Source organism: Chelon labrosus (genome assembly GCF_963514085.1).
Source record: "Chelon labrosus genome assembly, chromosome: 6".
Lineage (NCBI taxonomy): Eukaryota > Metazoa > Chordata > Actinopteri > Mugiliformes > Mugilidae > Chelon > Chelon labrosus.
The window spans coordinates 12,245,995-12,270,021 of record NC_140342.1 but is presented as its reverse complement, the minus strand read 5'-3'; the positions used below and the strand labels follow the sequence as shown (position 1 = coordinate 12,270,021).

Genomic DNA, 24,027 nt, shown 5'->3' with positions numbered 1-24,027 from the left:
ATAATATATAATACCCTGAGTTGTACTGCAAAGGAACAACAGAATACTTCTCCTACACCAATTAGCCACAACATTATGACCATTGACAGGAGAAGTAAACGCCATTGACCGTCTTGTGACAATACAATGCTCTGCTGGGAAACTTTCGTGTGGATGTTACTTAGACATGTAGCACCCACCTAGACCAGACCAGGCACCCCCACCCCGTAGCAATGACTGACACAGGCACACACAAACAATGCTTTAGGAACAACTCAAAAAACATGAACAACTCCAAGTTCCCTAGATCCCAAACTGATCAAGTATCTGTGGGATGCACTGGAACATGTCTGATCCACAGAGGGCCCTCCCCTCAACCCATAGGACCCAAAGGCCCCCACTAACAACATCCTGTTGCCAGACACCACAGGACACCCTCAGAAGGCCCATGTCCATTCTCTGATGAGTCACAGCTGTTTTGGAGGCACAAGGTTTGACCTTCACAATATTAGGGAGGTGGTCATAATGATAGGTCTGGTTGGTGCAAATCACAAGAGGAAGATCATAGGTCCAAAGGATAAAGTTGATGCTGAATTACGGCTCTTGAGAGTTTTCATGGCAACATCATACCAGGAAAAGCACAAGCACATTAACATGACATTACTGACATTGGTTAACGGCTCAGTTCCATTAAGCATCTGAGCAAACATGTTCTGTCTGGACCTGGCTCAGTTTAATGTTATTATGTAGACCAGCTTATCACACAGTCACTATATGGAGTCTTTTCGACATGTCAAAGCAGGGTAAACACAGTTGTAAATGATAAGGTGAATTATGGCCTTGTTCCATTTAGGTGGGTCGTGACCCTTAAATGAAACAAGATAATTTGATCAGATCCATCTGTTCATCCTGCTTTGCATTTTGTCAAAATGGCTGCTGATAAAAGCACCTGTTATGACTTCCTGGGACTCTTGAACAGAACGGAGGTATTATTACTGTTATTAGGAACAGCAAAACAGTCAAAATACATTTAGATTCAATGCGTTCCCATATTAGTGGGAAGGCAACATGGTAAAGAAGTGTCTAGCTGCTCTCACAGGACCACCATTATAGCATGTGGGCATGGATCAACTCACATGCAGACCACTCTCAGCAGAGAATGAGGAGAATTACAGCTGATTACAACTCAGTAAGTGTGACATGTTTTAATATGCATTTAGTTGACAGAATGACACTTGATGAAGTCCCTACATGAGATGTTTTTCCACTTCAGCTGATCTCAGCAGAAGAAACACTAGAGGTTAAGAACCACTCAGGTGTGTTTAACAAAAGCTAAATTGATGATGAAGATGATCGGATGCTGGCAGCCCACACATCATCGTCAGGTTCGTACCTTCAGATGACACAAGCTTTGTGGTGTGATTGCCAGTTTAAGCAAAGCATGATAATGATAATGCTAGTAGGACGAGGGATGATTAAGTTATCAGTGTATTTCTGGTAGCAGTTAACAAACAGCATGATACTGCCATCTGCAGGGGGAAATGGGACATTACTCTTACATGCTGAGTTGCACTATGATGAGTCCTCTACAACTCTCAACTACTCTAGCTGCTGGCTGTCTCACAATAAATGCTGGTTCCAAAAGTCACCAGGCGTTTGTCACTGTCAGAACATAAAAATAAACATATTTTAAATAAATAAAATACACTGTGTTTCAGTTTTCAGGTTATATTTTCCTTAAAAGTCCCTTTAAAATTAAACTCTAAGGGGTTTTCATATAGTCAAATACAACAGGGTTGCAACTAATATTTAACTTCATTATGATTACATTTTATAACTGAACTGAATTATGAAATGGTAGATTTTTAAATTTGTGAAATACACCTGGGATAAAAGCAGTAAATCAGGTGTCTGGTCTTTAGTTGTTTATCAAAATTGATTTGCTCCCTGTCACAACTATTCAACTTATTTCTCCATCTCTAAAATATCAACCTGCTGAGATACAAATGATCTCTTCTTCATTTAGCGTTAAAAGGGTGCGTTGCCTTATAAGTCAATTAAAGTGGCAAGCTAAAATAATAAAATCATAATAATAAAATAAAACGTATTTATTCTCGTATTCTTTGACTTTTTATATATATTTTTTGTTTTGTTTTTTGTTGTTGTTTGTTTGAAAATTGAAGAAAAGCCAAGAGTGTGCATGAATGCACCATGGAGTTTTGACGGATTTTTTGAAAAGTATGTGAAAGCAGCACCAATGAGCAAATGGTTCACCAGGAAGAATAAGAAAAACATGGGAACATGTATTTTCCTCTAAACACAGACTTTAGACATGTTTCACTTTAGCTTATCACTCAGTGTTATTCTGCTGTACAATTATCTGCAGTCAGTTTATCTACAATTACTGTCTCGAGACTATTTTTTGATGTCAACTACAACACGTGGAACCGCTCTTATGTTAGAATCTGTCCCCTCTACGGGATGTGTTTCCCCCCTCGGCCCGCCCCTCGATAACAGCTCGGTGGACGCGCGTTTGCAAATCTCCTTTGCACTAAATACTTATAATAAGTATAAAATTATTCTAATCATGAAGTATAATTATTTAAAACAGTTCTGTACATGTACAGTATGGATTACTGAATGGGTAAAAGAATAAATTAGTTGAGTCTAATCTGCACACATGCATGAAAACATCCTCAGATTATTTAGAATATTCAATATTGTCAAGAATGTGAAAACATGGATATATGTTTGTGTTTTTATTTTGTATGCGATAGTAGATCCGTGGTACGAGCAGAGGGTACGAGCCTAGTGTGGTACGAGCGGGTACGAGCCTGATATTTCGGGGGCGAGCTTTGCTGTGATCGCGCGCCGCGTCCACCACTACTTCGCTGCTTTCGGAGGGGGGCGGGCCAACTGGAGGAATACATCCCGTAAAGGAAACAGATTCTGACACAAGACCGGCTTTTTAAAACCTTGCTTCAAAACCACAGAAGTTAACGAGGAAATTGTAAGTGACTACATGAACAGTATGTAATATACGTGTTTAATACTGTGTCACAGCTACAGGTAAAGTTTAATCGACTAAACGTTGCTCTCTGTCAGTAAGTTCAACACTGCTCTCACGTTAGCGTTAGCACCGTTAGCTTAAGAGCAATGCAGCCGTGCAGTCATTTAAATGTTAATAACTAGCTCATTTTGTCAACGGTGACATATAGAAATATAAAAAGCCACTTGTGAGAAAGATAAAAACATTTTTGTGGTCCTTAAGTCAACAAAAATACGTTTATACACGAGGAAAATGTAATTTGTTGAGTAGAAGCTAGCTAGTTGTAATACAGCTTCTGACCGTTAAGTGGCAGCACTGAACAACAACATTACAAATAATTAAAATCATAATATACTATAAAACTATATATATTTATATTATTAAATCAAAAATTTCAAGTTCTTTAAACAGCAACAGAGCTCTACAAATAAAAATTTCAATTTCTATCGGTGTGAAAATATTCAAATTGGCCAACTTTATTGACACACATAAAACAACCGTCATGAAAGCTCACAGGTGCATCGCATTTAGTGATTATTTTCCTGATTCATTTGATTACTTTTCACAGTTAACTGTTTGCAGTATAAAGTCAAGAAATAGTAGGACATGCCATTCAAAATTCCCCCAAAGAAAAGGAGGCATCATTTATGTGTCTTGTTGTGTCTCACCAACAATATAAAACCTAAAGATATTTAATTCACAGTAATGTGAAATGGAAAGGGGCACAACATCTTCACATTTAAGAGACTGTATCAGAAGAATGTTGATCATTTTGACTTTTGGTCACATACTGGTATGACTTATTGGTAGCTGATTAGTTTCTGCTCATTGAATTGTTACAGCTCTACAGGATGTTACAGTAACAAGATGTATTACACCCACTAAAACATCACTGGTTGTTTGACAATGGTCTAAACAACCGGTGTAAAACTTTCCTGCAGAAATTGCAAGTTATCCACAGTCACTACTTGATAAAAGCTAAGAAATACTTGACGATGTATAGACTTATGGGCACGCATCCACATCTGTGACAGTGAAGACACAAATTTAAAATGAAAGTTTGCACTGTTATTTTTTTATAACCCTTACAGGTCACTTAAATGTTTACGTCCTCCCCAATGAACTTTTATAATGATAACTAAACAGATGTGACAAGCACCAGCAGTCTGAAATATATATATACATTTTTTTAATAGGGGCTTCCTGTTGGATTAGAGTATGAATACAAATAATGAAACTGTGCAATTGTTTTGTACTGAAGCATATTTTGTGTTTGTCACAGAGAATATGGACTACGTGCCAGATAACAACTCCAGGTACAAAGACGTTGGCTACTGGGATGAAAGATACAAGACAGAGCAGTCCTATGACTGGCTGGGGAGCTTCTCCAAATTCAGACACCTTCTGGAAAAATTTGTCAAGAAAGAAGACTCTATTCTTATACTGGGTGAGTAGTTTTAATGTACTCGTATTCTTTTACCACGCAATGCTGTACTCAGACACCTATTTCTATTCAGTATTATGTCCATATTGTCTCCTTCTGAACATCCTGATCAAAGTTGCAAAGGCCCCTGGTTTGAGTCCGGATGGGGACCTGTGTTTGTGTCACATGTCAGAGTTCCTTTCTGATTCCTGTCACCTCTCCACCGTCTGCTGTCAAATAGAGGGAAATTCCCTGCCGCCATTTGTCATTATGACTGTCAAATATCGTCGCCATGGTTGTCATTACTGTCATTATAATCACCAAGACAGTAATTTGCATTCAGTTATCGTGGTGCGTTGGTGTGGGTGAAGTGGCCTGAATACTTTTTGACATCTGGCTGCAGTGTGGAGGCATCTGCTGCACAGTAGGTTTTTAAATAATAGAGCTACGTATTGTCTGAAAATTGTCGATGACATCTCCTGAGTTTTGTTGTAAGAGAATAAACTTCACAAGGAAGTAAGCATTTTACTTCCATCATGCCATACTGGTACAATCTCCTTTACAGTTTATGCCAGGTAATTAGTGTGCAAAGACAAACATTTTGTTATGAAATCTCTTGACACATCAGGGAGGAAACTAAATGTTCTTGTGTCTGGTATTAATAAATAACAGCTTATATGTTCTTCTGTTATGGACAAATATCAGACAATCCACATACCTCTGGTTTCTTATTACATACTTCTTTCTTTATATAGAAGTCTGTTCAGATGTAAGTAAGATAGTAACTGATAGCAGCTTTTCAGTACAGCCTGGATATGCTTTCACTTGCTGCTCCATTAAGTACACAACTGAAGATGAATGCATTGTAATATAACAAACCTGCACTAAATCCTCCTTCATGACTGATATGATGTTCAGTTTATTTTGACACAGTATAATAAAGGTGGTGATTTAAAGTGTATAATCATTTTGGAGGATGTCGTTTGTGGTGCTGTTAAACTGTAACGAGTTAAAGTGTTTCGTTATTTAGCCTAGCCCACTAAAATAGGGTTGTCAAAATAATAGAAACATGTGTCGGTACAATATTATATAATTCAACATAACTATAAACTACAGCCTCCAGAATTAAAACGTAGTTAAATCAACCAGAGTTATGTTCAACAAATTTAATGAAGCTAAGGTTTAGTGCAGGGCTGTTATATTAAAATGCATGTAGGTATATATGTGAGTATATATTCTGTAGACAAAAAGTTCTTTCTAAGTTTACTTTTGCCGATTATATTTGTTCATCTTGACTCGTTAAATTGTTTGTCCTGCTGCGACATTTCTACAAAATGTCCACAAAGTGTCACTGTTGCATTAAAATAAATCCAGCTCCCTTGCACACACTGATAGCTGCAGTACATTTTTAATGGCCTCTGTAAAACAAGCTACACATTTGAACTGTTTTAGCAGCTGAACACAACAGATTCAGTCTGTATGGGAACCTGAGCTGCATAATAGAGCGTATATAGAGAGATTATATAATCAATTAGCACAAATACTTACCTGTATTCTTGCTGTTTTGTTTTTATTTGCATGTAATATTATTATTTGCCTGCTAAGTTTGCTCTGACTGCGCTGCTGTGCATTGCACTCATTCCTAATTTGATGTCTTCTCTGTTTACACATGATCAAAACAAGCATTTTTTTTACAGAGGTTACAGTTGTACAGTGTGATGTCATCTATTTTATTGGAAGCAGTAATGAGCATTAAGGTTAAATGGTTGTAAAAACATAATTTTAGTGAACTGTTTTTTTTTTTATTAGGATGATTTGGGTGAGTTATAAGCTGTGGACAAAAGGCTGAATGCCAGCTTTACCGTCTTTTTGTTAGGCTGTTATTCCTTTACAGAAGCACAGAGGGCTGTGGTGGTCTTTCTCTTTTGGTTGTAAGCCTTGTTTATGCATGTGCAGTGGTGTTTGTGTATGTGTCAGAGGGTTTGTTAAATTTGTGTCAGGGAGTGACAGGGGCTTCCTGCTACGTGTGTCTGTGTCGGGGATGGCAGGACTGGTGGGGTTGTCAAAAGTTGGGTTTTCTTTCCGCGACAAAAAGCGCTCTGTGTTGTTACTGCAAGATCACAGAATACAGACCAACTTTATGATGACTTGCTGATTTTAATTTGGATGTTTTTGGTCTGAGACCCAGCTGGTTAAAAACTGAAGCAATAATGACTGACAGATAGTATGCTACCTCACTTTTTTATTGTGCGTCACAGGCACACCTACAGCAGAGGCGTGAGTGGGATTAGAGACTCCAGAGTCTGATATATAAAATATCTTCTCCTGCTTCTCTCCTGCATTACACTGCGCCATGCATCACCATGGCAGACCACTTTCTGCACGCTGATTTAAACCCAATGGAGAGCCATTATATCGCTTGAGAGCTCCCATCTCTTTCTGTCTCTCCTCACTCGGCAAATAGTGGAATCACGCATCTCTTGTGACCAGCACGTGTGGCCGTCTCCTTCAGCAACACACATGCACGCATGGGGGCTATACAGGGAAGCCTAACCTAAAGCCACGTTAACCGTCACGTGTTGTGTGGACATGAATAGTTACTAAAACGCTGCATGCCGTCATTCGTCTCATAAAATGACACAAGAAATTACCGTCACCATCGTGGGAACAGGGTTTAACTTTAGAGAGAGGAGGGAATACTTGGAGAAAGAGGCGCCACTCTGCTGTTTGTGTGTTGAGGAGAGCATAGAGGAAAGAGAGATGGAAGGGAGGTAAATAACTAATCAGGTTTAGGCCACTCAGCTGTCTCAGATGGAGGTCATTTCCATTAAGATCTTCTGCACAGCACAAGGAGAAAGAGTATCGGGAGGGACACGAAGACGCAGAGAGTTCTCCAGCGTTTCATCCTGGAAGTTTTTAAGTTTTTCTCCTTCTATGTTTTTTTCCTGTATTTTTTAGTTGGTTTCTTTCTCCCACGTTGCTGTTAATTTCTCATTTACTTGATTTCTCTCCATCCCACTGCTTTCACACATCTTTTCTGAAGAAGGTTGGCTTCCCTATCGCTACACTTTCACTTCTGAGTGTCCTACTTATGCCTTTTGATATTAGTTTGGATTGTCTTCTATTGAATATAGTTACAACGCACAGTCCTGTCTCTGTATGACAGCAGATTTCAGATCATGTGAAATTACATGATAGCACAAGCACAGTCCGACATTAATGTCATCTTAGTTCTCTGATATTCGGATACGATTAATGTGGATTTTCAAGACTAGCAGGAGGAACTTTGGTGAGATACCACTGAATTTCTAAATATTTATATCTGTCCCATTGTGAATAAATTCCATCAAACTAAATAATATAATCCTACAAGCAAGTATCGGCTCATGTGGCTGAATATAGTTCATCTTCTGTGCCACGGCGCTCCATGCTCTCCAAAAAAAGTTGTATGTGCTGCACTGTTGCACTCGCAGGCATGGTACTTTATCGAACGTGTGTGCTGTTGTTTATTTTGGGTCAAACCCACACTCACTGTCCTGCTGCTGGAAATACTCGCTGAATCTGTGTCTGAAGATTTTATATACCATTCATTTCTGGAGTTTTATAAACCACCGGCTGTTTCTAAAATCACAGTTTGTATTTGTAACATGTTTTTAAAGACTTACATCTTCACTCTGGCTTCATAAAGACAGTATTTCCTTTTACATATAAATGTTTCAAAAGGTGTTGTCGTGACTTTATATATTTAAAGTCTTTCTGGTAACATAGCAGAACAGCCAGTAATAATAACTAATAATAATAATAATAATACATTTTACTTGTGGGCGCCTTTCAAAACACTCACGTAAAACAACAATACATAAAGCATAAGAATAAAACACACAATACAATATTATAAATGCAGATCTAAGTACATAGCAATGAGCGGGTTAAATGGAGTAAGCTATTTAAAAAAATGTGTGGAGCTGAGCGACTGAATGCTCTAAAACCCATGGTGGACAGTCGGGCAGGTGGTGCAGGTAAGTTGGGTGGCTGAGGAGGATCTGAGAGTATGTGAGGGTATATATAATTAGAGTTCAGATAGATATGATGGAGCTTGGTTGTGATGGGCCTTGAAGGTAAATAGCAGGACCTTGTATTCAATGTGGGATTTTCCTGGAAGCCAGTGGAGCAGCTGAAGAACTGGGGTGATGTTGTCCACGGGAGGGAGTTTGGGTGATGATACGGGATGCAGCGTTTTGGACCAGTTGAAGTTTGTGGAGACACTTGGACGGTAAACCAAAAAGAACAGAGTTGTGTTGCAGAGGTGGAAGTAAGCGTGGGTTTCCAGAGATAGAGCGCTGTCGAGGATGACACCCAGACTCTTAACCTGAGGGGAGGGAAGTACAGTGGAGTTATCAGTGTTTAGTATCAGTATGTTGTTGTCAAGTTCCCATCCTGTGCAGCTCTTCCAGTGTTCCATTTTTTCCATTTTTCTCAGGAATCTGAGCATTGAGTTTGACAAAAAAAGAAAAAAAGATACTTTGTTCAGTATTGATCCGTTGGTCCCTCATGATCAACAGTGTGGTTAACGCATTCATAATAACATATCCTGTTCAGATTTAGTTGCACTGCCCACTTACACACCCACTGTGAGCACATTCAGCCAGTGCTGTTTCTGCTTCAAAATGTTGCCGAATGTTGCTCATTTACAGACCACCGTGCAGAAACATTACTTTAAATAATGATAAAGAGCAGCACAAATCAAAATACTGATGTGTGCTGGATTATGAAAAGCCGTACGGGACAAAATATGTGTGGCATAAACCCAAGCCTTAAACATAATCGTCCATTATTTTGAATGTGTGATGTGCGTCCTACGTAATATTATTATTATTACACACATTACTAACTGGCCTGGCTCGTCGGTAAGCCCAAGGCCCGCGGTGGTGTGTGTCACAGCATTGCGTCAAGCAGTCCCTGACCCCTCCATCTGACCAGTATGTGAGTTAACAACATTACCGAGCATTAGCAACGATCAGCTCGCACGCGGTTCAGTTCCCGCTTGCCACAGAGCCGCGGCTCTTTCTTTTATGGCCCGCTCCAGGCTGCTGCCAGTGATGTAATGTCCCCACGTCTCCCGGTGGTCACCGCTCATGGCTCACTCCCCAAGGCGAGGGGTGATGATGTAATGGCTCTTTTATCCTGCAGTGTGTGTGGTGGTATCCAGAGATTATCTATGTTCAGTGCACCTGGTACAGAGGACATGACATACAATCTCCGCAGTCAGACCAAGAACTGCCTTTTATGATCCATGGGGCTACTAAAATACGTGTGGGTGGTTTTTTTTTTTGTTTTGTTTTTTGCGTCAGTGCTGATGATTAAGAATTAGAATAAAGTTTTTGTGAAATGTTTTACCAGAGGGAATACCGAGGATCACTGAAGCTTTCTCAGAACTAAATTTATGCCGTCAAACTAAAAGGTTCCTCTCTGGCTCTACTTTGGATTTTTTACTTTAACTTATTGATCTGATGAATCATTTAGTACTCTTTATGTCTAATTGTAAAGTAAATATATTTTATGGACTGTTGATCATACAGCATAAGCTATATGAGCACAATCTTTGGCGTTAGGAAACTTATGACATTGTAGGTAGATAGTTTTGCATTGTTTTATTTACTTCAGAGCTGAAACAACTTCTTGAATTATCAGGTTTTGATCATTTATTATTAAATTCTCCTGTAAAAGTCTTAAAAACCTCTGACGCCAAATTTCTGAATCTCCAGGGGATAAAATTTTGTTTATTTAAGATAAGATTGGGACTCGGATCAGCTGATACTGAATATTAAAGGATCGGTATCGGATCGGGTCACAAAAAAACTTGACCCTCTCTTAAAACACAATTTTTGTCTCATTTTTATTGTTTAATTGTTGTGTGATTTGAATTGTGTTTCTAATTATTTTATGTGTTATATCTATTCTCATGTCTGTGTACAGCACTTTGGCAAGACAAGTCATTTTCTGTGCAGCTCCAGTGTGCATGTAATAGTTATAGAGGGTTTTGTGTGTGTTTCCCTTTTTTAACTGACCTGCTGACATCATTGGTGTGTCTCTTCCTGTGTCCTTTCAGCTCCTGAGGGCAATGTACGTGGTGTTTATGGGCTAAGGAAGAGTGAAAGACCATGAGTAGAACTGTTCAGTCAGCTGCCGCACAGCTGTGCAACACCCAGATTTAGAGTCTTGATTATAATAATACCATGCCTTCTTATAAAGAACATGACTGCATATCGGCAACTATGCAACCTCCCTCCACCACCTTTTCTTCCTCTAGCCTCATTTTACTTATCCCTCACACCCATCTCCTTCTCTCCCTCTACATCACGTTCTTCTATCACTTCCCGATGGCCCCTTGTTTCCCCCATATGTCCTTGTTGTCTCAGTTCTCTTTTTCTTGGCCGACCATTGTTTCTCTCATGCTTCCCTTGCGCTCTCATGTGCCCGTTTGACAGTATTTGGTATCAAAGATGTCGACCTGCGTGCCCTAGGCCGGTCCAGCTATATATAGCTGGAGCAGAGGTGTTTACAGTAGTGTTGAGAGCTTTGGGAGCTGAGCTTTTCACAGGAGAATCCAACTGACTGTTTGCAGGGCTATTATGTTGAGCTACGGCTCATTCAGAAATCGGCATCCCTCTTGAGGTGTGCACATTACTAGAGTCAGTCACTGCTGCTGTTTTGACTTTGTTAAATACTGTAGTATCGCACACCCCTATTCAATGTGTGTTGCATATTTAATACGTAGAATCATTATTATTATAGATTTAGAATAAAGTCCTCCAAGCCGCGCTGAATGTCAAACAGCATCAATACTGTTTGTCTGCTGTCCAATATAAAGTCCAGTCCCACTGAACTGTTGTGGGGGGATTTGTAGGCTGTTAACGCCTTTAAAACTTTCAAACCCTAAAAGAATACCACCTGGGAGATTGTTCAAAAGCAGATGTCAGAAACGCTGATATTTTTAAAAGGTGATTTAAAAATATTACTTTCCTTTATCTTGAAGAACAAGTTCAAAGAGATTCAAACTGTTGCCCGTCCAACATTTCCACTGTATCCATAACATGTCGAGCTGCAGGAATATACTGTATAGGCCTAGCTGTGGGATTATATTTCAGCGTTTGGTGACAGTCCTCTCACATCTTTTTTTCCTCTGCAGTGTTCAACATGCACAGACACAAAATGCTGATGGGATGGAAAGTAACTGGTGACATACCAGAGGAGGGGTTAGAGTGACAGTGATTTGAAGCCAGGAGTTAAGTCTGAGCAACTGTCAGGAGGTCCAACTTCACTTTTCCTCTTCTCTGTGCACTTCTTCCTTCTCTCATGTCTCATGTTCGCCGCACGGGCAAGCACATGCATGCACACATCTCCTCTCCACTCTTGGAATAGCAATAGCTGCGAGGCTGTGAGCAATAGGCGCCATTCAGAAAAATAATAGAACCAAGAGAAAAAGGCCTGGGCCATTTCACTCTTCTCTTTCCTTTTATTGATTGCAGCTCTTCCTTCCTGTGGTGGCCAGAGGCGGAGCATGTCTGATCAGATAGGCTGGTATCAGCTCAGTCCCTCCTGTCCCTACCTTAGTTTGCGGTAGCTGTTGACGTCCAGTTTATTTGCAGTGGCGTTGAAGAAATATATTGGTTTCATGTATTTAGCCTCACACATTCAACCTCTTTTGTTGAATGTGTGATGCCTGGGGCCTGACAATCTCTGATAAGTGTATATGTTAATAAGACTCGTGTCACTGTCTTTCATTGATGATACTGAGCGATTCGTCTTGTTCGGTAATGTTCAGCAGTAACGAGGAAGAAGTACAGTTTTTTTGCAGGAGCAGTGTAATACAGTGACATGTGTAGATGCTCAACAAACAAAGGCAGTAAAGGTTGTTTTGTCTGCAGTGTCCTCTGGCCTCAGCCTGAGGGAAATTACACACACCCATCTATACTGTCCGTGCACACAAACGGCAAACCACTGCATTGTCTGTCTTTACCAAGATCAGCTGCAGCATCTGCAGCAGATGCACAACTGCCGCATTGTGAATGGAGGGCGGTTTGAATGAATGAATGAATGAACAGTGGTAGGGATGAATGGCTGACTGGAAAAAAAAAAATTAACAGGGGAGGTGAAAGAGAGTGTAGCATGAGGGGAATGGATTCTCACCCCCCTAACCTCTCTTTTCTCTCCCCCCTCCCCTCTACTCTGATTCTGCATTGGCTGTTTTTCGTTTTCAGGGAGCCCTCACCATGCAGCAGTCAGTAAGTCAGTAGGGGTAACCCTCCTCTCCCCTTCCCTTACTTTTTGCCGCTGTAAGGAGTGGTTCTGTTTATGAATGAGCCTCTGAGCCGCAGAACGTGAATGAAAAATAAGAGAGGGAGTGAGCACAGAGGGGTGCAAGCTGAATGAAATGCACCAAAGCAAGGATGGAAAAATGGAGGAAAGATGCTGAATGAAAATCAGAAGGGCGGGGAGTAGAGATGCTGGTGGTGCTAGGTGATAGAAATGAAGAGAATGTGAAATTATATGGGAGAGATAATTGTGCTCCAGTTGCTGTCCCCTGAGCTATGTGTGGTGAGGTATGGTCACGTCCACCCTCTTAGGTATGCAGAGCAGGGAGGACGCTGTGAAGGAGGGTGCCCGGACTTGTGGCTGCTTTGCCTACGAGCCAATGGGAATCTCCACTACCTGACTAACACATACATATACACAGCGCTCTCTGCAAGCTGGTGCTCCGTGCTTTGAATAATAACGGGGTTACCCGGGCAACCAGGCTAGGATGATCGATGGGCCTGGCCCTGATAAACAGAGCGCAGAGGGAGTGCACTAGTGTGTGTGTATGTGTGTGTGTCTGTGTGTGTGTCTCACAGGGTTTCTGATGTCGCAGTGGGAGTTTCTTTGTTCTGGGACAATTAGAAGATGTCTCATAATCAAAACTCTTCCAACCTACGATTACGTGTGTGGGTGTGTGTGTAAACGACACACAGAAAAACTGAGGAGAGTGTTTGATGTGTGTGAATGCTTTTTTTTTTTTTTTGGTCAGTGAATAGCTCAGTTTTCAATGACACTAAACGTCCTTGGTGAAGTGTGTGTGGTCACCCCCACTGTGTGGACACACACACACACACACACACACACACTATCCTGACTCATTCACTTACAGTATTAATGCAGCCATTGGAAGGGGGGAGACTGTAACTCACTTCCAGAGTGTAAATTATACAGCACACCAATGAGTCTACTGGCTACTTGATTAGATTAAATGTGTGATGCATACAATTATGCTCTTACAAGTGCTGCTGTTGTGAGGCTGAGCCATGTGCTGGAAACCATAAGTGGATTGGGTGAGGAGAGGGGATGTAAAAAATGTATGGAGGAAAAGAAAGTGGCTCACATTTGTGTCAGACATCAGAGGTAATGGTGAAATAATTAGAATATATGTGTACACTTTTTGGTTTTACCATTAATATGTAAACATATATACCATCCAAGGACGGATGCCTGACATACCTCACTCACAGCAGGGCTGTGTATGTCAGGCTGTGATGCTGTAGTTTGCTATTAAAGCAAAGACAACATGCTGAAGACCTTAGCTGTCTGGAAACACTTTATATTGAGAGATGAGAAGTTAAATGTAACGTTCAAAATATGTAAGAGTTTGATCGTACTAGCTAGCAAACCTAGCTAATTTCTGTTGTCCCTTTGCCATCATCCATTCATCCACTATCTATTACCACTTATCCCTTAGAAGGTTGCAGAAGGCTGGAGCGTATCCCGGCTGACTTTGGGCGAGAGGCAGGGTACAGCCTGGACAGGTTGGCAGTCCATCACGGTGGCGAACACAGAGACAGGCGACCATTGCATGTAGAATATCTGTTTAACTTAACATGGGCCACGCAGGCACAGGGAGAACATGCAGACTCCACACAGAGAGGCCCTCAGCAGGTTTGTGAGGGGACAGATGAATACATTTATAATTCACCCTGTATAGATGAGTAAACACATTGTACCACTGGCGTCTTGTGATGTATGGTCATGCGATAGATTTTTAGATTTTTTTTTTATTGTTTTTTTACTGGCATAGTCTTAAGGATATGTGTTTCTGAGACCCGCTTCCACCCTAATACAATAGCAGTGACTGGGAGGTTTATTAGTGGTGCAGCACCAGTGCTTTCTGGAAACAGTGTCCACAATAAGCTGGATAATCTGCCACAAACACTGTCAGGTGTTTCTTTAGGGATGATTTTAATCAGTAGAGAATGGTTCCAATAAAATAAATTGTTTCCCACAAGGTCAATGGATTGTCCAGAGTAATGGCTTTACAGATAATGGAAAGATAGTTTGCTTTTACAGTAAGTTGTTTAAAATGTCGTTTTTAATGCCATGAGAACAAAATTCAGTTTAGTTTTAATTGTTTTGTGATCCTGGTAGAAATCCCAGAGGCTGGCTACGTGGCTAAATGCTACTGCAGTGAAGCGTGGGTTCTTTTCTTTCTCTCTTTTTTTTTGGTTCTTCTTTTTTTTTGGTAATTTGGGTGAACTGAACCTTATAAGTGGTTTCAATATGACAGCACCCCTTCAAAATTGGGCAGCATCTTTTCTGGCCAACCACACGCGACAGCCTTATTTGAAGTGCCACAGAGGATGAGTGCCTGCAGATGTGTTTGTTGAAGTGTCTAAGGGGGATGCTGTGTGCTGACAAGGTGGGAGATGAGTCCACCTTTTCACAAAAGCAACCAAATGTAATACATTTGTAAAACTGGCATCTGTACAGTATGTGTGAGTGAATTATTTTGATGCAGGCTTTAATGTTAACCGTCAGGAGCCCCTGAGCTATTTTTTTTTTTTTTTGATTTGCTGTTAGTTTTTTATGTTTTAAGCAGAATTATAACAAATCTGTGGGAGAATACATTAGTGATTCGGCTTTTTTAAAAAACTCCTTTCTCCTCTGCTCGCTCATGCATCACATTAGCTTTTCTCACATCCCTCCCTCGCTCTCCTCTCTCTTTCACCTCTTCTCTTCCTCCTCATCCCGTTACTGCTTCCCCCTTCCCCAGTGGAGAGGAGGAGTAGGAAGGAAGAGTGGCTGCTGAGAGGTGCATCTGCAGCCAGAGTCACCTCTCAAGAAATGATGCGTCATCCTGGAGCTCGCTGTGCATTGTTCAAAAAAGACATCACGTCGACCTCGCAGAAGGGTCACCCGAGTGCGCTCGGAGTCGCACTGCTCTTTTGTCATGAATATCAAGAGACAAGCATCCCTTGCTGTGACAATGGCTGTATGTCGCAGCACAAAAAGTCGCTTCTCTGTGACCTTGTACACTTAAATTTGTGATTCCAGTGACAGGCTCTGTCTGAGGAAATCAGCTTGTAACAATAAAATAATGGCTTGGACTCATAAGTAGCCATGAAAGAGTGACGCCATTTCATGACGCTCTTGTAAGGTTTAACAAGAGACAAATATGGATGTACATGAAGCAGGTACATAGGAGCACATATGGCACTGCTATTGAGCCACAAGTGACATTGAAATAAATGTTCAGTAATTTAATGCCTTAAATATACAAGTATATCATAATACACGCAAGTAACTGAGCATCTGGCAGTACTGAGTGTCTGAAAACTCTCACTTTTGAAGACAATTATCAGGCTGATATGACAGGATACTGATAAAGACACACATCAGTGACCAAATATGCTCACTGTCTCCCGATACAAGTACAAATACAGTCGTATACAGTGTTTTTGTTTGTCTCTGAAAGAAAATATAAACCTTCTGGAGTCTCTACTGCTTGTTGACCGTGAGCGAGACACTGTGTGAGTCTCAGTGGCGTCATTGACCTGTCATCATGTAGCTCTGAGCAGGGAAAGCCCTATCAGCTAGGTAATAGTATCGCGTGTGCGTCACTGATGTCCCAGTGCATTTCGCTATCTCCGGTGACGCACTGCTGCTGTCAGCCTGCTGTGGTAGTGTAGAGTTGGACACTTCAATCTCCTGCCAGTGAATGTAGTGCTGTGTAAACATGTATATTTGTGAAAACAATGTAGAGCAGGATTTATGTTGAGAGATCACTAAGATATTTAAACTTAATGTATAAATGGCCAGTTTAATTCATATATATAAATTTCCAATAAATCACTGTTAGTTACAATCTTTTTATGCTTCTGCAGCACTGGTAACAGAGGCATTATGTTTTCAGACCTCACCACGGTCTCCCATTCTTGTGAGTCAATAAATCAGGAACGCCTGGAGGGAGTTTCATTACAGTTGGCACAAACGTCCACTTGGACCCGAGGATGAACGGATTAGAATTTAGCAGTCAAAGGTCACTGTGGGTGCAAAACAGGCTTTCGTTGATCAACATCAACAGAAATGTCAAATAAGAATCAATCCTGTTCGCTTCCTCTTCATGGATGTCAACCAGTATGTGAAAAACCTCTGTAAAAATAGTCTCTAAGTGAAGGCATAATGGGAATTCACCGCAATATAATGATTAAGTCCATTGTCCCCAAACAAATAAAGTACATTTTTTGTAGTATTTTAAGATCCTGGACGAACACGGACATGAACTACAGCTTGACTGGTTGGTGGAGGCTCACAAACGCAGTAGTAATTCCATTTGTGAGTTATAGCAGCCGAAGCACAGGTGTAGTTAATAACATGATTTGTAGTGACATTTCAACTACATTTACCAGGTCCAAGTCTCTACTGGTGATGTGTATACTCACTCAGTGACAGGGCTTACAAGGGCGTGACAAGTTAAAATTTCTACTGTGAAAAAAATATCATCAACAGCACTCTCAGAAAAGTCCACTGAACCCACCCTCTGAACTTCAGAAATGGACATCACACCAGTCAGCCACAACATTAAAACCACAGAATGGTAAAGTGAATAACATTGATGATCTCATTATGATGTAATAATCTTCTGGGAAACCTGGTTCCTGACTTTGTTCATGATAGACCAGAGTTTGTTCCAGGTCCTTGCCTCTGCCACCGATGTCAGGGACTCCAGCTCTGCCCCTACTACAGAGCCCGCCTTCTGTGTCAGTTTGTCCAGCCGTGAGGTGCCCTTCTTCTTTGTGCTGCCTCCCCAGCCCACCACGGTGTAGAAGAGGGCACTGGCAACGATATCCTGGTAGAGCATGTCCAACGGCTCTTTCAGCAGTGGGCAGGGGTCGGCACGGACACCCTGACGGGTCTATGCACCCTCATACAAAACTGTGATGCACATAGTGTTCTGACACCTTTCTGTCACTACAAGCATTAACTATTTTCAGCAATTTAAGCTACAGTAGCTCACTCATCAGTCGACTCAACTGACCCAGTCATCTAGCCTTCAAGAATGCTAGATGGTTGTTAGAGTCGCTCAGATCCTTTCACTTGCCCATTTGACCTGGCTCTAAGATCAAAATGTCCACGAACTGCTTAATATATCCCACCCACTGACAGGTATCATTACAACAAAATAATCTGTGTTATTCACTTGACCAGGAACTATAATCAATCAGCCATAATAATATGGGTAATCAGTGTGAATTACATATGACAACATCATCCTAGTCTCTCTCTCCTTCCTTTATCTCTTCAGCCTGTTATCTTTCACAAAAACCTGCCATGTCTTTCACATGTTTCCAAATCCCCTCGTCATCCTCCTCTGTAAGAACATTAAAGCAACTAAGTCGTTAAATACAAGATTTTTTTTATATTGTGTTTGTCTCATAGGATTTTTATGTGTTGGCTTTGTGCGAGGCGGTCCCCAACACTCTTACATAATATTGCTTGTAATGCTGCAGACAGACACTAGCAGACCTGCACCTCCACCTCTGTATCTTCATGCCAGCCTACATGTCTGTCTGTGTTTTACTTTGCCTCCTAGACCGTGTTATGTGCTTGAATACCCATCTGCGCATCTGTTGATCTGCTAACATTTTTGTCTTTGTGCCTCATAGCTGACATCGTTTTCGTCATTTGCTAAATCTGTCCGTCTCCTCGTTCTGTTTGTGGACTCAACTCATTGCTGGTCTGTGCTGTAGTTTTTGGATGCCGCTATATCTTTTCTCTCCATCTCCCACTACTGATATACCATGCATAACAGAGTTAGTTCAGCTCGGTCGTGATACTCTTATATAACTATCTGTTTGCCTTTGCGGTCGTCCTTTTTTCACATGCACACATAACTCACACGAACACAAGAGATGCGATTCTTGATAAAAGGAAAGAATCACAGTTTTATTCCCTTAAAATTTACTTTGGCACAGATTAGCAGCAAAGTTATTCTTGGATGCCTTTATAGCCCTGTTTTGAGGTGTGTCCTCAGATTATTGTGTGCTGCAAAACTACAACAGTTTCCCGACATCAATCTGTTCTTGATTGAGATTGAGTTGATCAGATTTGTTTTTGCTCAGACAGTTCATCACATAGTTTAACTCTGGGGTTGTTACTTGGTGATGAAACTTATCTCCCTTCTCATTATCGCAGGATGAGATTGTCTAACACAGGAATCATTATTGATATGAGTTTTTTTTAGCCCCTATCCACTATAGCAATATGAAAAGTCAGAGAGAAATGCGAGATATGCTGTGTTCTGTCTCTGTTTGTGTTTCAAAATTGTGAGTATGCCAAAAGTAGTAAACGAAACCTGCTTTTAATTGCATAAGTCGCAATTTTGTTTCCTAAAACCCAGTAAATGTTTCGTTTACACATAATCACATTGCATTAAAAAAGGAGATCAAATTAAGAGCAAATTCGATATTCTATATTCAACCCATGCTGTGCTGAATAGAATTTATGAACAAGTTAACAAAATCTATGGGTCACTCTGCTTTTTTCCTCAAGGACACTGTGCCTCTGCATTGTCTGTATATATTACTGTGACTCCCGGTGCTTGGGTGAACTGACCAGAAAGCAAATGTGGGTGTTCAGTGAGACAAGTTAAAGAGTAGAGGGAAAGCGAAATAGGGTATGCGTGGTGAGAGATGGAATTGATTAATGGTGGAAACCACTCAGTGTGGACTCTGGCTCGCTGAAAGCCACCTGCCCCGTCCGGTCCATCACTGCACATGACTGACTTTGACCGGCCTGAATCAGATCTGTTCTTTGTGTTGCTTGGCCCGCAGTGTGATGTTGGTGGCAGCACATTTGGATTTAAGCAGAAATAAATGTTTGTTTCATGTAATTTTCCCTTTTGAATTGTTTGAATATCTTATTCACGTATTTTTGCATTCTGTAGGCATAAATTATGAACTCACAGTATTTTATGTAATGATTTATTTTTAAGTATCACAGTATTTTCAATTGTCAATATCTTGTCGGTACTAATTCTTAATTTTAATTCTGGTAAATGGACTATATCGTAGTACATCTACCAGTTGTGATACTGCAGCTGAAAAGGAACAGTTAAGGCTCCAAACAAACACTACCCAGTACCAAACACAATTAGCAGACAAATACAATTAGTGACTGACTGTTAAATAAAGTGAAGCATTTACCAACTTTTTTCTCAGGAGATGGTAGAGACCACTAATGGAGCTGAGAGAAAGTGACAAGTGAACTGCAGTTTGCTTGTTGGTCTAAAAATAACTCAAAATGAAAGCCTGTGTTGTGTTATTATCTGCAATTTCCCCATTGCGGGACTAATAAAGGTCTTTCTTATTCTTATTCTTATAACTGCTAAATGTATGAATATGTAACTATGAGAGTTTGCTTTAACAGCCTTAAGGGAAATAATATCTTATCGTGCTTGTATCAGTTATCCACACGCTAAAAGCTATTTACAACGGACGTCAGCGATGTGATGCTACAAACTGACGTCTGACATTTGTTGCTGCGTGATCGTTGTGGCAAAATACAATAGCTTAGCTAACGTCAACTTCTTTTTTCAGTGCTCCAGTGACGCAGTGAAGCATCAGCCATATGTGCTTCTTTTTAGCAGTTAATTTTTAACCAGATGGAAACGTAACAATGTCAATGAATGCTTGAGCAACACCTCAGAGTCGACTGGCCAACAATGTACCTGGCCACATTTGCTGCCATTTATTTGTTCTATTTGTGATGAATATGATTCATGGTTAAATCCAGGAAAAATGATTTATTGATAACAAAGGCATTTTTTTGCACTCATATAATGCATAAACATTAAAGATTAGCTCATTTCAATAATTTGATGCCAATAATCAACAGATGGCACATAAACAGAAGAATAAAGAAGCATTTTTCTGTTGTAGTGGAACCTTATTATCAGAGAGGTCGGAGGCACATGCCCACAGGTCCTGCAGCTTGTCATTTATTATGTTCTGGGAGTATTAACAATGAATAGAAGCTGCTTGGCTGCTTTAATGTCTACAGATGATATTTGACAGTCACTTAGGTGACTGTGGTTGAATTTAAGCAGTGCCAAAAATGGACTGAAGAGTGAAAAGGTCTTACATTTGAATGGAGGGTTATCTTGTCAAGTGGTGCAAGGATTAACAAGCACTATTAGAGCATAATAAACAACGGCGTGCGCATGGCCTATATTGGCCTGTACAACGAATGAGAGAGCAGATGGTCTGTCATAGCTGGTAATGCTCTGCTCACTCAAACCCAGCCTTGAAACCCTTTCTTTTTAAACACACACACACACAATCAAAAGTATGGAAGAAGGTGAGATAATTTTGGTTATTCAAGTGAGACCGAGAGCAACAGACCCATGAGATTTGAGTCCAGTGTTCTGCTTAATGCAACACATTTTTTTTTTTTCCAAGACAATCCCTCTCTTCCCCACAGCTTTAAATCATGTTGGAGTCTGCGAAAGTACCGAGAGACAAACCCAAATCACCACTGCAGAGTCAATTCCTCTGCTTGTTGCCATGGCTACCTACTCCCCAAGACAATATTTATTCAAAAACACATTGTTATGCATTAATTTTATTTTACTGTTGGGCTGTAATAAGAAGGAGGTGGTATTGTGTCTGTGTGTGTGAGCGTAATGAGTGGGGGAGTCAACTAACACCAGAGTTCTCTCACGAATACACTGATCCGCCACAACATTAAAACCACTCACAGGAGAATGTGCAGCTAGTCAGGCCTAGTATGGTAAGGGTGATAAATAAGTGGACAGAGCTCCCAACTTTAGGCCAAGATCAGCTTTTCACACAGTGGCATTATACAACAGTTTACATGCTCAGATACTAGTTAGTTGGTTATCTGAACATGTTAAATGTTCATCTTATAATAGAGCCCTGGAACATACTTGCTAACAGATAAACGCACTCTTTAATCCATCGCTTACACTTTTCCTCCTGTGTTTTTTCCTTTTTGAAGAAGCTAAAACGAGGCATGACCCCCCAGACACTTGCTATCACTTTTAATAAAGCTCCATGCACGCCTCTTCAACATGTGAAGAATCCAAAGCTTGACAAGCCTGCTGGGCCTCGTTACGGGTGCTATGTTAGTTTAGTGAATATTTAGTGTACCCGCAATTAGGTTCATGAAAAAGAGCAAAAAAATAAATAAAAATAAAAATACAAGAACAGGGAGGAAGGAAGGAAGATTGGGAGATAGGAGAGAGTTGAGCTGCAGATTTTCAAAATCCCACTGTTGGGAGTCTTTCCAGACCTCATGTTCCCATGCAGATTAAATCCAACACACAAACACACACACACACAAACACAAAATACACATATTCAAACTATGTCGCCCCAAACAGGCTGAGAGAGCTGTGTTATGACACAGGCTGTCACGCTGTCGTTCAGACGGCAGTGTGTCCACTTGTGTCCCAGCTGATGAGGTTTCCTCTGTCCCCGTAACAAGACATAACTCTTAGTTTAAAGAGCCTGCATCTCATTTGCCTTCTGTTCATTATGCTTGGATAATAAATGTGTTTCCTGTCACTGTATGCTGCTCATGACGCTGTATGAAAGAAAGATGGGTGCTCTGCCCATGACTATTTGATGACGAGGGACTCTTCAGTTTCGGATTTTTACGCTGTGCACGGTTACATTTTTAATACACTGACACATCTTCTGCGTTACCTCTTTTGTTTCTCATCTAAATGGTGAACACTTCTGTGGTAATTTGCTTTAACTCTTTTCCTTTCTTCTCTAATGTTATTAGTAAAATGCCTAGTCACATTCCCCGTTACCCCACGCCCCTTTCCTTAAAAAGCTGTTTCTCCTCCCTGTAGCTACCTAGTTTCTTTCCTTCATTTTAGATCGTCCTCATGATTCATGGCAACTGTCCTCATGCCTCACATATTTCTGTCTCTTTCTTCCTCCTGTTCATACTCTGTGTCCTAGTCTGTTTTTGTGCCTGTCTACATGTATCTGTCCTTTTGTCTCTACCTTTGGCACACAGTCTTTTTCCTCTATCTCCCCAGCGCCCTCCTCTCCTCAGGAGTCTGTAGCCCAGGTTACATAATATATATTAGAGAGAGGTGGAGGGAGGAATGGTAGAAGTAAGGAAGTGAAGGGGATGGAGGAGGGGAGGAAGCTGTTTTGCTTCTCTGCTGAGGAGTTTGATGTGTTTTATGTATCTCTGCAACAGTCTGGGTCCTAATATTTGTCATATGATCAGCTGACCCTTGTTGATTTTGTCGGCGTATGCAATTTATTCACTTTCCTTTGTTTAATTTGCTCATTTAGGTTTTCAAATTACTCGTCATGTCCCTTCTTTACATGGCATGTTTTTGTAAGCGTGTAGCCTTTGCTGCCGGTCCAGCTCATTTTCATCTTCAGGAGCTGACATCTGGTCTGCCTTTCCTCTCCTCCCCCTTTTCCTCCTCCCCCTCTCTCTCATCCCTTCCTCATCTCATCTCGATCATGATTACACTTTGCCTCGCTGACCTCCAATGATGTAACTACATTTTGGCAGCAGACGTTACCCTTGCCAAGCATTATATTGTCCCATCTTTCTGAGAACTCGCCTGTCTCAGTCTCTTCTAACTCTGGCCATTTTTCAGTTCCTGATGCATTTCCCAGCAATAGCTAACCATCAGTAAGGGGAAGAGAATTTAGGAAAGTTTTCAGATGATTCAGTGCTCCAAGTAATGAGTAAAAGGATGTTGGCTAATTGCAGCCAGCCGCCTTCTACACCAGCCTTTTTGGCATCGAACACCATCTACAACACAAGATTAATGGTGGAGTTTATCTGGTTTCTGTATGTTCATGTTTTGGTTCCACAGCAATGTTGCCAATTAGTTTGGGGACTGCAGATAAAAATAAAAATCTATTTACTCCCAGGACTCCACCTTAGACACTTCTGTTTTCAGCAGCTATTTTTATTTGATCCAAAACATGTATGTGTCTGTACATCTTGTAAGTCTTTAGCTCATTTTGCCAAAGTGCCTCATTCGCAAAAGGAACTTCCACCCACAAAATCTTTTCCATGCATTTCTTTATTTCCTGTCAGTAAAGGGTGATAGAGGGACAGAAGTCATGGAAAGGATCTGCTCTATCTGCTCCACATATTGTTTCTGGATTTCTCTTATTTGCTGGTGTTATACAATATCTTATATTGTGTTTCCATCTGGGTTGCAACAAGTTGTTTTCCATAGCTGCTCAACCATTTCTTGCTA

General features: G+C 40.8%; 1 protein-coding gene across 1 annotated transcript in view; it reads left to right on the top strand.

The window, feature by feature from the left end:
• The first annotated feature begins 2,822 nt into the window (after positions 1 to 2,822).
• Positions 2,823 to 24,027, top strand: part of ece2a (endothelin converting enzyme 2a) — a 74,142-nt gene continuing 52,937 nt past the window's right edge. The window contains exons 1-2 of the mRNA XM_084546485.1: positions 2,823 to 2,989; positions 4,311 to 4,475. Of these exons, the coding sequence (XP_084402611.1) occupies positions 4,316 to 4,475 (160 nt within the window). The 5' untranslated portion in view covers positions 2,823 to 2,989; positions 4,311 to 4,315. The remainder of the gene's footprint in view (positions 2,990 to 4,310; positions 4,476 to 24,027) is intronic.